Here is a 15,010-nt window from a genome sequence, read left to right on the forward strand (position 1 = left end):
ATTTTTTGTTTGTTCTGGGTGTGTGTGGGAGGAGGGGTCTGGGTGGTGGTGGTGGGAATGGGAGCTATTCAACAGGGACTTCATCTACAAGGTCAGCGTGACACACACACGTTTTTGTTTGTTCTGGGTGTGTATGGGAGGGAGGGGGTCTGGGTAGTGGTGGTGGTGGGGGGAGTAATGGAGAGAAGGATGGAGGGGTAGAGAAGTCTGGGAGGGTGGGTATGGGTGTGTGTGTAGTAGTGGTGGTGGTGAGTGAGGGGGGGGGAGATGGGGGAGTGAGTGGGAGAGGGATGGAGGGATAGAGAGGTCTTATAGGGTGTGTGGGGGGGAGTGGGGGGAGGTAAATGTGTTTGTGTGTGTGTGCGTGTGTGGTGTGTGTATGCATGTGTATGTGTGTGTGTGTGTGCGTGCATGCGTGTGCACATGGGGGTGTGATTTGTGTGTGTTGGGTGGAAGTGGGTGTTTGTGGGGGCGGGGGGCGTGGGGGGGGGGTGTTTGTGTTGGGGTGGGTGGGGCAAGATTGGGATGCTTGTGTACATCTGTGTGGAATCTGTATCAGAATCAATGTTGATTGTCAACTTAACAAAGTTTATAAGACGCACACATGCAGTTCACACATGCCACCCATACAAGATTAAGTTAACGATAGATAAAACAAAATAGAACAAGAAATTGAGTGAATTCTGGCAGCAGTTTGTCTTCAAGTATGAGCTGTATATGTGGGGGGGGGGGGGGGGGGGCGGGGAGGGGGCATGTGTGTGTGTGTGTGTGTGTGTGTGTGTGTGTGTGTGTGTGCGTGTGTGTGTGGGTGTGTGGGTGTAGGGGGTGCTTGTGTGTTTGGAGGAGTGTGCTGGTCTTTTTTTTAAAATCTTTTATCTGATCATGATTTCTCGTGGGGATTGCCTTATGTTTGTTCAGCAAAATCAACGAAGCCGTTGATGACTACACAAGAAGTAGGCCAAGTAACTCACACAAAGTGAGAGAGATGAGAAGCATAAAAAAAGGATTTATCCATATTATACAACCTGTGGTGTTTTCTAATCGAAATTATTATCTTATATGTTTGTCTTTATGAGGAGCATTTATTGTTGGGTGTTGGGTTTTTTTCATTCTTGGTTGTTGTTTTTTGTTGTTGTTGTTGTTTGGGGTTTTTTTGTTGTTGTTGTTTGTTTTGTTTTTTTTTTGGGGGGGGAGGGGTCGGGGGGGGGGCGGTCTTCTTTTTTTGTATAGTCAGCAAAAAGTATGTTTTGATATGTGCTGTACGATGGATGGGAAAAAATGAATGAAAATATGTGTAATCTGCTGTTGTAATTGTCGCCAGCTGTCAGCTTCATCAAAGAGCCTTTTCATCCGACTGAAATGAAGAAATGAAGCAAGAAGAAAAGGGGGAAAAAAAGAAAGTAGTTATTCACTTCAAACTAACGACATATTGATCTCATTTCACCAAGGAGGAAGGTGACAGAATGGTGAGAGAAGCTTACTTGCCAGTACAGTGTTTGTGGGAGGTTTTAATTCCTGCTCTCTCTCTCTCTCTTTCTCTCTTTTCCCCTTGCTAAAGAAACATGTAATCACATTTCACATTTGGGTAAACAATATAGCAAAATACATTTTTGTATTCCAAAAAAATCAGTGAAGCATTACACCGTAGAATCTGCTTCAAGGAAAATACATAAACACTGACCATCGCTTCACTGAAGTTATATCATTCATCCAACTGCAAGGCTTTTTTTTTTTTTTTCCTATCCCCTATCCCAACAAACACACACACAGTGAGACACACACACACACACACACACACACACACACACACACACACACACACACACACACACACACACACACACACTTTAAATTATAATCCCTCGGTCAGTATACCACAAAAATAGCAACATAATCTCTTTCTGAGGCATCGAAGGAACACCAAGAATAATCCAGTTTAATACAGGTTCCTAGAATGAACAAACATAATCATAAAGAAAAAAACAACAACAGTATTATCAAAAAGTCAGAACCTGTTACATACTATGGTGGATATTCTATACTAGCCATCTGTCTCATCATTATGTTATTCTCATTCTCTCTTACGTAAACTTCTCTTCTTCTTCTTCTTCTGCGTTCACTCGTATGCACACGAGTGGGCTTTTATGTGTATGACCGTTTTTACCCCGCCATGTAGGCAGCCATACTCCGTTTTCGGGTGTGTGCATGCTGGGTATGTTCTTGTTTCCATAACCCACCGAACGCTGACATGGATTACAGGTTCTTTAACGTGCGTATTTGATCTTATGCTTGCATATACACACGAAGGGGGTTCAGGCACTAGCAGGTCTGCACATATGTTGACCTGGGAGATCGTAAAAATCTCCACCCTTTACCCACCAGGCGCCGTCACCGTGATTCGAACCCGGGACCCTCAGATCGAAAGTCCAACGCTTTAACCATTCGGCTATGGCGCCCGTCCTTACGTAAACAAGTAGCAGACAGATAGCCAGACCCATCCTGCTCTCAGCCTCATGTCTCCCACGTTTTACTGGGAAATCAAACTGGGTGTCTAGTTAGTCTGGTGAGAAGATAAACTGAGGTCGGTCCGCGTGCAGTATGCATTTGGTGCAGTGAAAAAGAACCCACGGCAACATAAGTGTTGGCCTCAAAAGTTTTGCTGAAGAAATCCACACTGGTACGTTCGTTTATTTATTGACAGTCTGTTCATCAAAGATGATGATATTATTTTGTATTTGTATTTGTATTTCATTTTATCACAACAGATTTCTCTGTGTGAAATTCGGGCTGCTCTACCCAGGGAGAGCGCGTCGCTACACTACAGCGTCACCCCCTTTTTTTCTGCCTGCGTGCAGTTTTATTTGTTTTTCCTATCGAAGTGGATTTTTCTACATAATTTTGCCAGGAACAACCCTTTTGTTGCCTTGGGTTCTTTTACGTGCGCTAAGTGCATGCTGCACACGTGACCTCGGTTTATCGTCTCATCCGAATGACTAGCGTCCAGACCACCGCTCAAGGTTTAGTGGAGGGGGGGGGGAATATCGGCGGCTGAGCCGTGATTCGAACCAGCGCGCTCAGATTCTCTCGCTTCCTTGGTGGACGCGTTACCTCTAGGCTATCACTCCACATTAGACTGAAAATAAATATTATTGATATTATTATAATTATTATTTGGAATATTATCATTTCTATCATCATGATGATGACTGTTATTATTAATTGTTATTATTATTAATCCACACTGGTAGGTGCACAAATATATACATTCACTCAAGGCCTGACTGAGCGCGTTGGGTTATGCTGCTGGTCAGGTATCTGCATTGCAGGTATGGTGCAGCGTATGTGGATTCGTCTCCTAGAGAAACTGAAACTGAAACTTCAAGGTGCAATAGTTCAGGGATTAAGGTGATTCCTAATTCTGTGTCAGGTCAGGGGCATAGCCCTTGCTACTGGTACCATGTAACCCAGTACTACCTGCCGCATGTGAAGTCTCCCAGCAACGGACCAGGCGTAGGAGGAAACCTTTCCCAACGGCTGTGAAGGCGGAAGAGGATGACCAAAGGGCAGGGGGAGCTTTTATCCTTGGCTGGAAGTCCTCCTAGGAGACGGAACTCCGAAGAAAAAAACCTGCACCTGCCGAGGCCGTTCTACACGTGGCAGTATCTGCACTTGTGGGACTCTGAGCGTCGGTAGGCGAGAGAGTGGGGAAGAGGCTGCGCAACTCCTCTTCACTAAAAAAAAAAAAAAAAAAAAAAAAAAAAATCACCTGTGCTGGTCAGGCAACATGGCTAATGTCGGAACGACGAGCATTCACCGACAGATAAACTTGCCTGCCTACTCATCCGTCAGTCCGACGGGAGACTCCATTATCATCACCATCATCAGTGGGGCGACTGAACATTTTGTGTTTCATAACCAGTTTACAAACATCCATGGTAACGATCAGGTCTAGCTTGTCTTGAATCGATCATATTTGTTGTTGGTGTTATTGGGGTTTTTTTTTTTTTACACGAACTTGCTTCACTGACTGATATTTTTGCCCTGGTGGGATGTGTATACATAACACCAGCTGCCAAGGTGCTGAAGATGATAATCAAGGACAGAAGAGAATTAGGGGATAGGAGAGGAGCGGAAGAAGAAGATTTTGTTGCCAAAACACTGTGGTGTCGTTGCTGGAAGTGTGGGGAGGGGGGGTTTGCGCGCGCGCGCGCGCGTGTATGTGTGTGTCTGTGTCTGTGGGTGTGCATATGTGTGTGTGTGTGTGTGTGTGTGTGTGTGTGTGTGTGTGTGTTTGTGCGTATGTGTGTGCGCACACATGCTGACATTATGTGTGTATGTACATACATATATCTTTTTGATATATCTGTGTTTGCATATTTTTGTGAGCCCTGGCGTGCATGTATGTTGACACTAATACAGATTTGCTCTCGAATGTGTTTGTGGGTATTTGTCATTATTGCGAGTTCTGTGTTTGTGGGCATTTGTCATTATTGCGAGTTCTGTGTTTGTGGGCATTTGTCATTATTGTGAGTTCTGTGTTTGTGGGCATTTGTCATTACTGAGAGTTCACCGCTGTCTTACCTGTCTCATTGGGGTAGACCACGACTCGTTGGGGGTCAGCAAATGAATTCTTTTACCATTGTTTCTCTGTAATTTGTTACTGTTGTTCTCTCCAGTTGGAGACCGTGTCCAAGCTGCTGGCTCACCGAAGAATACCTGGAGAGCAGTTGAACCACCGCATGGAGTCTGCCCATCTGCTGTCCAGCTACACCCTAGATGATCTCTCATCGGAAGAGGTGAGTGATGTTCTGATCGCAGTACCATGAATCAGATTTTGGTAGCGTGGCATTACTGTGTCCTGGAATTCTTGTTTCGTCTGGCGGTACGGGATGCTTTTATTAATGTGGATGCAGGGTACTGTATTGAGTCATGATATGTTATGAATCTCTTGACACCAACAAAACAAGAGCACTGGAAAGGCTGCTGCCACCATGTCCATACTGACAAGGTCACTGTCACTGGTCCCAGAAGCTGGTTTGGTCATGGGAGCGCTGCATCGCTGAACGCATCACCAGCATTCTCCATTTCTTGTGGTCATGGGTTAAGGCCTGAGTATAGACAAAGCTTATCTCTGAGGAATGGGGAGGGAGGTGGGTTTTTTGTTTGTTTGTTTGTTTGTTTTTTTAGAAAGAGTGGTCATGAATGTTTTATGTAACTTGTAATATTTTTCTTTCATGTGAGGCGCCCTGAGCTCTTAGACAGAAAGGGTGGTATATAAATGTACATTATTATTATTGTCATTATATCAGTCTAAGTGAAAAAAAAGTTAAACTAAAGAATGAACACACACACACACACACACACACACACACACACACACACACACACACACACACACACACACACACGCACGCACGCACACACACACACACACACACACACACACACACACACACACACACACACACACACACATTGTCTATCCATCACTCTAACCTCCTACATCTTCACCTCTCACCTCTCCACCATATCCCATTGCTGGTACACCTATCACTTACAACAGACCCCCAATGCATGTGTTTGAGATCCACCACCGAGACTGAGGAATAGGTGGCTTCGTTGACCTGTCGGGATATGTATGGTGCTCTGAGTGTGTGCGTGGGTGTTTAGGTGGGCTGGTGGAACGTGGGAGGTGAGTATGAGTATTTGCACAGATCATACACCACAACTTGTCACTACCACGCCATGCAGTACTGAGCCACACTAGCATCACTGCACACTGCATCATACTGCAAAAACAGCACTCATGCCCAACTTAAACACCACCATATCATACTACAAAAACACCACTTTTGCCCAACTTAAACACCACCATATCATACTACAAAAACACCACTTTTGCCCAACTTAAACACCACCACATCATACTACAAAAACACCACTCTTGCCCAACTTAAAACACCACTTGACATCATTCCACAGCACAATGGTATGACAACGGATATAAATGGTGAGAATTACTACCACAATTTATGTATGGGATTGCTGGTTTCTTTCTTGTATCATGACAGTGTTTTAGGTGGGCATAAGTCTGTAAGCATTTTCATTTCAGCTTTAGAGATGTGGTGCAACATGTATATTTGTATATACAGGCAGTGATGCCTCAAGAAGAAACAGAAACATGATTCGTTTACTAACGAAGTCCTTTAAGCCCTACTGGGGTACACGACATCAACAAGAGACCTCAATAGTCATTAAACTGTGACGTTTCCTCTGTCTGGCTTCAGGAGGAAGGTCACAGAATGGTTGAGATGTTCATCTGCCAACACAGTGTCTGTGAGGGTCTGAGTTTCACAGAATGGTTGAGATGTTCATCTGCCAATACAGTGTCTGTGAGGATCTGGGTTTCACAGAATGGTTGAGATGTTCATCTGCCAACACAGTGTCTGTGAGGATCTTAGTTTCACAGAATGGTTGAGATGTTCATCTGCCAATACAGTGTCTGTGAGGGTCTGGGTTTCACAGAATGGTTGAGATGTTCATCTGCCAATACAGTGTCTGTGAGGGTGTGGGTTTCACAGAATGGTTGAGATGTTCATCTGCCAATACAGTGTCTGTGAGGGTGTGGGTTTCACAGAATGGTTGAGATGTTCATCTGCCAATACAGTGTCTGTGAGGGTCTGGGTTTCACAGAATGGTTGAGATGTTCATCTGCCAACACAGTGTCTGTGAGGGTCTGAGTGTCATTCCTCCTCTTTTCCACTCTCCCAAGTTTCACTGGAAAAATCAAACTGAGCATGTAGCCATTTGAATTAGACGATAACGAAGCCCTTGATCAAACTGAAGCAGAAACATCTGATAGAGTTTGAATACTACGCCTTTCTCTTTCTCCCATTGCTCAGATTCAGCTGCAGATGACGCTGGTTCAGCAAGAACTTCATGACATGAAGCTTCAGCTGGACTCGGGCTCGTCCCGGCGAATCACGGCGAATGACACACAGCTGTGCCATCGCATCGAGCAGCTGAAAGAGAGGTCACGCGAACTGCTGATGCACTTCCGGAAAAGGCGAGCCGCTGAGGCCGAAAATGCCATCATCTTGTCTGAAGAGGTATTGTGTTTATAGTGGTCATGGGTGTGTGTGGAGGAGGAGGAGGAATTTTTGTTTAATGTCCCGTCACACATATCGGTGATTGAAGACATTTTGTTAAAGTATTTATGAATACATCTGAGTATTATCGGTCAGAAGGGGTGGAAGATGTGGATGAATGGAGGGTTGGGGGAAAACTGGGCAAATGAGGGTAAAAATGTGGGTGAAATTTGGAAGAAAAACAAAACAAACAAAAAACCCCTCTAAATACAGTTACAGGAAATTACTTAAAGGACTTCGTAAAAGAGAAGTCATTAAACTGACAAGCGAAACAACTGATAATGAATGCAAAAAGTCAAAAACATCAACGTTCTCAGTCACTTGTGAAGACACACTTTCGTGTACAAAAGGCTTCATCAAGCTACAGTGAAAAATTTTATGCTCAATTGTCAGGTTACTAATGGGTGTGTGTATTTGTGTGAAAATGTGACTTTAGGACACAACCTAACAGCACTTTGCTTCTATCCCATTTTTAAGAATGAATCATTGCATTCTTTGCTTCCATCCCTTAAGAAGACTTTTTTTATATATATTTTTTAATTATATATACATATTGATCATTACATACTTTGCTTCCTTCATTTTTCTCATCACATATTCATTATTTCATACTATGCTTCATCACATTAAAAAAAAAATCAAATGGTATCATTGTAAACTTTGCTTCTATTATTTTTTCCCATCAAATATCAATCATACTTTGCTTCCATTACATTTTTTAACCTGATATTGATCATAGCATACTTTGTTTCCATCATATTTTTTTAATAAGATATTAATTATTTCATGCTTTACTTTTATTGCTTTTTTATCAAATGTTAATAATTGATTACTTCTATCACTTTTTAAAAGAAATCAAATATTGACCATTGCATATTTTGTTTCCATCACATTTTTGAAAATTAAATATTGATTATTGCATGCTATGCATTCATCCCATTAAAAAGGAATCAAATATTGATCATTGCACATTTTGCTTCCATTATAATTTTAGAAATCAAATATTGACTATTGCTCACTCTGCTTCCATAACTTTTTTTATCATAAAATATTGACCACTGCATACTTTGTTTCAGTCACGCTCGTTTTTAATATCAAATATTGATCATTGCTTATTTTACTTCCATGACTTTTTTTTTCTTTTTCTTTTTTTTTCTTTTTTTTTTTTTTTCTTTTTTTTTAGCTTACTTTGTTTCTTCCACATTTTTTATTATAATGATAATAATAATAATGATAATAATAATGATAATGATAATGGACAATTATATAGCGCTTTTCTCTAGAAATACTGCTCAAAGAGCTTTACATTTCGTTCCCCACTCCCCGCCTCCCCCATCAATACTCCACCCCCACCCCCACCCATCAAATATTGATCATTTTATGCTTTGCTTCTTCCACATTATTTTAAAGAATATGTTGGTAATTTCACACTCTACCTTTCTTTTTATCAGATATTGATCATTGAAAATTGTGCTTCTGTCATTTATAGATCAAATATTGATCTTTGCATACTTTGCTTCTGCCACTGTTTTTAAATCAGATATTCATCACTGAAAAGTGTGCTTTCCTCATCTGAACATCAAACATGTTGATTATTGCCTACTTTGCTTCTACCACATCTAAAAAGATAAAATATTGATTCCTAAAAATTCTGCTTCCATCATTCAAAAATTAACTATTGATCATTGCATAATTTACATTTACCTGTTCTTTTAAACCCAATATTGACCATTGCATACTTTACTTCCACCACATTTTTTTTTAAATCAAATATTGATCACTGAAAACTGTGCTTCCGTCATTTAAAAATCAAATACTGATCATTTACATACTTTGCTTTTACGAATTTTTTTTTCTTTCTTTCTTTCTGTCAGCTATTGATCATGTGCATTCTTTGCTTCTACCACATGTTAAAAAAAATCAAATATTGATCACTGAAAACTGTGCTTCCATCATCAATAAATCAAATCAAATACAGATCATCGCATACTTTGACTTTTACCAATTTTCCTTTTCTTTTTAATCAGATATTGATCATGTGCATTCTTTGCTTCTTACACGTTTTCTTGTATCATCAAAATATTGATTTCTGCATCCTTTTAGATATTAAATATTGATCATTACATACTTTGCTTTTACTAATCCTTTTTTTTTTATTAGATATTGATCATGTGCAATCTTTGCTTAGACTACATTTTCTTGTATTATCAAAATTTATCTGTATCTGTGTTTGTATATGACTTTCGATTTATGTTTGTATCTTTATGTTTATGTTTGTATCTTTTTATACTACCCCCGCCCCTCCCCCCTTCCCCCCCCCTCCCCAGTAATCCTTGTGGCCGCAGTGGACTTGGTGATAAAGACACATTCTATTCTATTCCATTCCATTCTATTTTATTCCATTCTGTTCTATTCCATTATATTCTATTCCATTCTGTTCTATTTCATTATGTTATATTCCATTCTATTCTATTCCATTCCATTCTATTCCATTCTGCCCTGGTCTACTCCATTCTGTTCTGTCCAATTCTATTCTGTTCTATTATATTCCATTCTATTCCATTCCATTCTGTTCTATGATATTCCACTCTATTCTAGTCTAGTCTATTATAGTCTATTCTGTTCTGTTCCACTCTACTCCGTTCTATTCGATACTGATATCTGCACCCTTCCATCCCATCCCCTCTGGTTTTCTTTCTCCTCCTTCCTCAGGACGAAGCGTTCGACTCTGACAGCGAGCGGCCGGGCGGCAGGCCCTTCCGGCGTCGCACCCTGTCCATCTCCTCCAAGATGTCCACAGCCAGCGTGTCCTCGCAGATGAGGCCTCTCTCCACTGCCTCCATCTCCAACGCGCCCTCCCCTTCCCACCCCTTCCCTCCCACTTGGCCGGACTCAGGGGTAGGTGACTGCTATCTCTCAGTTACTCGTTTTTTGGGGTTGTTTTTTTTCGACTGCCGTTTGTTTGTTTGTTTGTTGCAGTGATGCCCGACTTTTTTTTTATGGGGGTGGTGGAGGGGAGGGGAAGGGCAGTACTGATAGTAGTGAACCCTGTGATTTTTTTTTTTTTTTTTTTTTTTTTTTTTTTGCATTGCATAGTACAAGTATGCGCAGTTCCCTCTAGAAGGTGTTCTTTTGTGTGAGTAGTTATAGTGGTTGTCCGGTTTGCTTCTTGATAATAACTCATTTTGTGCTGGTCTGTTGGTGTGGTCATCTTGGAAAACGTAGACCTTCGTTATTCTTTAATGACAGGGTAACTCGATGAGTGTGTTTCTGAGGGGTTACAAATAATGATTAATTAGTTTTTTGACTTAAAAGCCGCTCATTTGTGTGTTTTTTCAGGTACTGGTGCACTGTACTGAGCTTTGAAAAATATGATTGCTTCTTTAAAATTTTGCATTTCCTGGGCAGTTTTAATGTCTGTATTTGTGTTTGCGTGTGTGTGTGTGCATCTGTATCTGTGTGCCAGTTTGTGTTGCTACTCACCTCACTAACAAATCTGTGAACAACAAACATGTAGGTATAGCTTATCACTGTAAACTGATTTCAATGTACAAATATGTCACTGATGTAATAAGATTCATTTTCTTTCTTTCTCCACCAAAAGAAACATAAATAAGAACACTTAGCTTACAATAAAGATTTTTCTATTCAAGATGTAAATTGCAGTTTCCCAAATTTCTTAGCAAAATATTGTGTGTCTTCTTTTCAATCACAAATGAAACTGTGGAAACAAGCAAATAAAACAAAACTTTAAAAATGAAACATTTACCAAGGGACGTGGATTAGAGCACTCCAGAACCAATAAATGAGAATCGTTTTGACAATACAGAAGATACTTTATTAGACGAAATTCTTTTCATGTGTGTGGGGGGGAGGGGGGAGAGAGGGAGAGGGTGCTATGAGTGTGCATGCATGTGTGGGTGAGTGCAGATGTGTACGTGTGTCCCTGTGAGGTGGTTGATGTAAAACATGATTAACCTCACACAGAGCAGGAGAGCAGTAGTCCATAGAAAAGGATCAGTTAGGTTTGTTTCATCTGTGTGCCAGTTTGGTACTGAACCCACAAGGCAGAGCAAACCTTTCTGTTTTCCAGTCAAAATTTTGCCTAACCTGGCCCAATTTATTTCCTGACACCATACACCAGCAGGGTCTTGCAGCAAAAAGAAATGAATTACTTTGAGAGCAGTATTTATCGTGGGATGTCTTAACTCTCTCCATTCGAACGGCGAAAGAGACGACGTTAACAGCGTTTCACCCCAATTACCATCATCAAAATATTGCAAGCGGAACGCTCTTATACTGAAGAGGTGAATGTTGACAAAGAATACCACAATTCTGACGACGGAAGCTGAAGGTTGGGTCATTCAGACACCCACTGGACATCCGAGGGGTCTGTGTAGAGGAGAAGAGAGGACTGGCCGTACTGAGTGAGTTAACCTAAAGGGCCCAGTACTGATAGGCATGGAAACAAAATATTCCTAAACTTTGCAGTGTATGGTGGTGTTTTGGGGAGCTAAGCTCTATAATTAGCTTCAGGGGTGACTTAGTACATTCTAGACCTTTGTTTCGATGCTGAGCAGTTGTACTCTGTGACCACAACAACATCAGAACAAAGAAACCGGCCAGTGGGTTTCCTTGCTGCATGCAGCTGGTACTTCCTATGCCAGAAAGATTGTTGGGCAGGAAAATGGGTGGCACTGTTGTCTCTCTCAATGAAGCGTTTGATATTATAATTCAAGCATATTATAAACAGTTATTGGAAGGTTTGTTCTGTCCATTGACAACAACTTCATACTGTAAGTTATTTACAAAAGTATTTGCAAAATATGTGCATCGGAAGTGGCCGTTCACGTTGCATGATGCGGGAATCAGTCTATACATGCTGTCTGTGTCTGGAGAGTATTAAAATTACATCAGTGAAAAATGGGCAAGACGCCATGTAAACAAAAAAAGTAGGTAAAATAGATTAACATCCTTTGAATTGTGTAGCACACTGTCAGTTTATGAAATACGCAAAACAGAAAAGAATCCATGTTGTTTTCATAAACCATGAGAATTACAAGATAACAGAAAAAGAGCACATGTTTTGTTCATGAACCTTAAGATTATCAAGATGATAAATAGAATATGAAAGGGTATGTGTTGTTTTCATAAACCATAAGATTTACAAGATAAAAGAAAATAATGCATGTTATTTGTCCAAAACCATGAGATTTATGAGATAACAGCAAGTCAGAATATAGTTTGATACATCTGAATACATTTACAGTGTCATTTCACTAGAATAAGTCTAAAACATTCAACAAAATCTTCCTGAAGTTACAGTGTTGCTACACACAAATTATTCATAAACTCACCAAGATCTTCCCAAGTAACATGGTTGTTTCACATGAGTAATTCATAAATTCAACAGCATCTTTCCATGTGAATTTTTATTTTTATTTTAATGGAGGAAAATAGGTACATGTTGATACCTTTTCCATCAGTATAAGAATTACTTTTTTTTTTCTTTTTTTCTTTTTTTTTTTTACAAAGATGATGAATAATTCTTACTTGAACTAACATTCAAGGCATAATGCTTTGCTTGACATTTGGTTGTTTTGCAGCTCTTCATTTTCTTTATTGAAGATAATTATTGTGGCACTGGGGTTAAGAGGTGTGTTTGTGTTAACGATAACTTTCTGTGTCTGTCTTTTTGTTGGCGAATGTTACGTGCTTGTTTAGAGGCCTGTTCATTCGCTTCGTCATTCGTTTGTTTTGGGCATCAGGGTAAAGGAATTCTTTTTACAGAAGTATGTTTATTTCTTATTTTACTTCTTTTTTTTCTTTTTTCTTTTTTTTTTTTCTTTTTTGATGCTGTTTGGTAAATGAAATATGTTTGTTGTAGAATCATCAAAATATACTTTTTTTCAAATGGTTCGTTTTGTTAAAATCTTGATATGTACATAGTTTGTAAATTGTAATATATGTATATTATATATATATATATATAACGAGATATATATATATATAGATATGTAGATATTTATCTGCACACACACACACACACACACACACACACACACACACACACACACACACACACACACATGTATATATGTATATGAGAGAGAGAGAAATGATACAGAGATACAGATATGTAGATATTTATCTGCACACACATACACACACATATATTTTTTGTTCACAGCTTTTGCTTCGTGGCATTAGACATTTGCATCATGGTTGTAGGTCCTATATACGCCGAAAGCTGCTATCTGTGAAACTGCTGAACAGTGACTGTTCTAGTCATCTCTGAGTTGACGTTCTATTCTTTTATCCCAGACTAGCGTGTAGTCAACAGGAAAGAGTTATGTTGGTGTGTAACTATTCCGCTTTGATGTGCAGTTGTAGTTAGTTCCTTCGCAGGCAATCTGTAAAAGAAGAGGAAAAGTAGTTCTGTATGTGATGGTACATGCTTATTTAGCTGTCATTATGGAGTTGTTGTTGTTGTGATTCATATTTAAGTGATCAGTTAGTTTTTGTTGTTGTTGTTGTTTATTTGTTGGTGTGAACCCCACATGTGTATGTGTATGTGTGTGTGTGTGTGTGTGCGTGTGTGTGTGTGTCTCCCAGGATGAATCTCCTTTTCCTCCTATCTGAGCCAAGAGGAGGTAAGTTGGTTCGGATGCACTGCTTGAAACTTGACCCAGCTGCCTTTGCTTTGTGTTCTGCATTCTTGCTTCCCCCCCCCCCCCCCCCCCGCCCCCCCCCACCCACTCACTCACTCACTCACTCGGCCTGCCTGCCTGCCTGTTTTCACCATGCGCCTTGCTTCTCCTTGTGTGTGTGTGTGTGTGTGTGAGAGAGAGAGAGAGAGAGAGAGAGAGAGGACAGTGTGTGTTTGTGTGTGTGTTTGCGTGTGTTTGTGCGAGTGTGTGTTGTGTTTGTGTGTGTGTGAGAGAGAGAGACAGACAGACAGACAGACAGAGACAGAGACAGACAGAGACAGAGACAAAGAGAGGGAGAGAGAGGATAGTGTGTGTTCGTGTGTGTGTTGTGTATGTGTGTGAGGAGAGAGAGAGAGAGAGAGAGAGGGAGAGAGAGAGAGACAGTGTGTGCTTGTGTGAGTGTGTGTGTGTATATGTCTCTGTGAGAGCGAGAAGAGGGGTGCAAGTCTTTCTGTTTGTGTGTGTGTGTGTTGATGTGTGTGTGTGTGTGTGTGTGTGCGCGTGTGTGCGCGCGTGTGTGTGTGCGATTGTGTGTGTCAGTGTGTCAGACGTGTGAGACAGATAGAGGGAGATAGCATGCATGCACGTGTGTCTGAGTGTGCATTTTCAGAATGTGGCCTCCATAGCGCTCGCTGCAATGCAAACTCTCCCTGTGTATGCCACAACGTCATGTTTTCTACTGTGAGATTCTTGAACAGACTGCCAGGTATATAGGGTCTTGGGGTGGTGTTGTTGTGGCTGTGTGGTCTTTTGACTGGTTGTGGATCAGGTGATGTCTTGGTGTTTTTGTTGCTGTTTGTTGTTGTTGTTTTATTGGGTCTTGGGATTCAGTTGTTAAACCACGGTGACAAAAGAGCTCGGTCAGAACATTAGTAAGATATGTGTAACCTATTTCAAAAACAAGCAAACTTTAATTCATTTGAATAAAATACAAAGAAAAAAAATAGCAACAAAAATAGTTTTTGTGTGGATTGTTTTTAAGTATGAAGCAGTTTCATGTGTAGCCTTAATTATAAGTAATAGATTGTTTTGTTTTGTTTTTAAATCTGCAAAATATTTTTTCAAGTTAGGTGCCTATATCGGTAGACCGTAGACATGTTATGGAAGCTAACTGCACACACCAAAATTCACAGATGATGACAAAGAACATCC

General features: G+C 40.5%; 1 protein-coding gene across 3 annotated transcripts in view; it reads left to right on the top strand.

Annotated features, from left to right (window-relative positions):
- LOC143282913 (uncharacterized) overlaps nucleotides 1-15,010 on the top strand; it is a 207,570-nt gene that overhangs the window by 176,678 nt on the left and 15,882 nt on the right. For 2 of the 3 annotated variants that reach the window (XR_013055327.1, XM_076588795.1), the window contains exons 6-8: nucleotides 4,677-4,796; nucleotides 6,903-7,109; nucleotides 9,861-10,046. Coding sequence is in view for 2 of the 3 variants with exons in the window: in XM_076588795.1 (XP_076444910.1) it covers nucleotides 4,677-4,796; nucleotides 6,903-7,109; nucleotides 9,861-10,046 (513 nt within the window). In the remaining variant the exon portion in view is untranslated. Of the gene's footprint in view, nucleotides 1-4,676; nucleotides 4,797-6,902; nucleotides 7,110-9,860; nucleotides 10,047-13,763; nucleotides 13,802-15,010 lie in introns of all 3 variants that reach the window. The other variant, XM_076588798.1, reaches the window with a different exon arrangement.

The sequence above is a fragment of the Babylonia areolata genome, chromosome 6 (genome assembly GCF_041734735.1).
Source record: "Babylonia areolata isolate BAREFJ2019XMU chromosome 6, ASM4173473v1, whole genome shotgun sequence".
Lineage (NCBI taxonomy): Eukaryota > Metazoa > Mollusca > Gastropoda > Neogastropoda > Buccinidae > Babylonia > Babylonia areolata.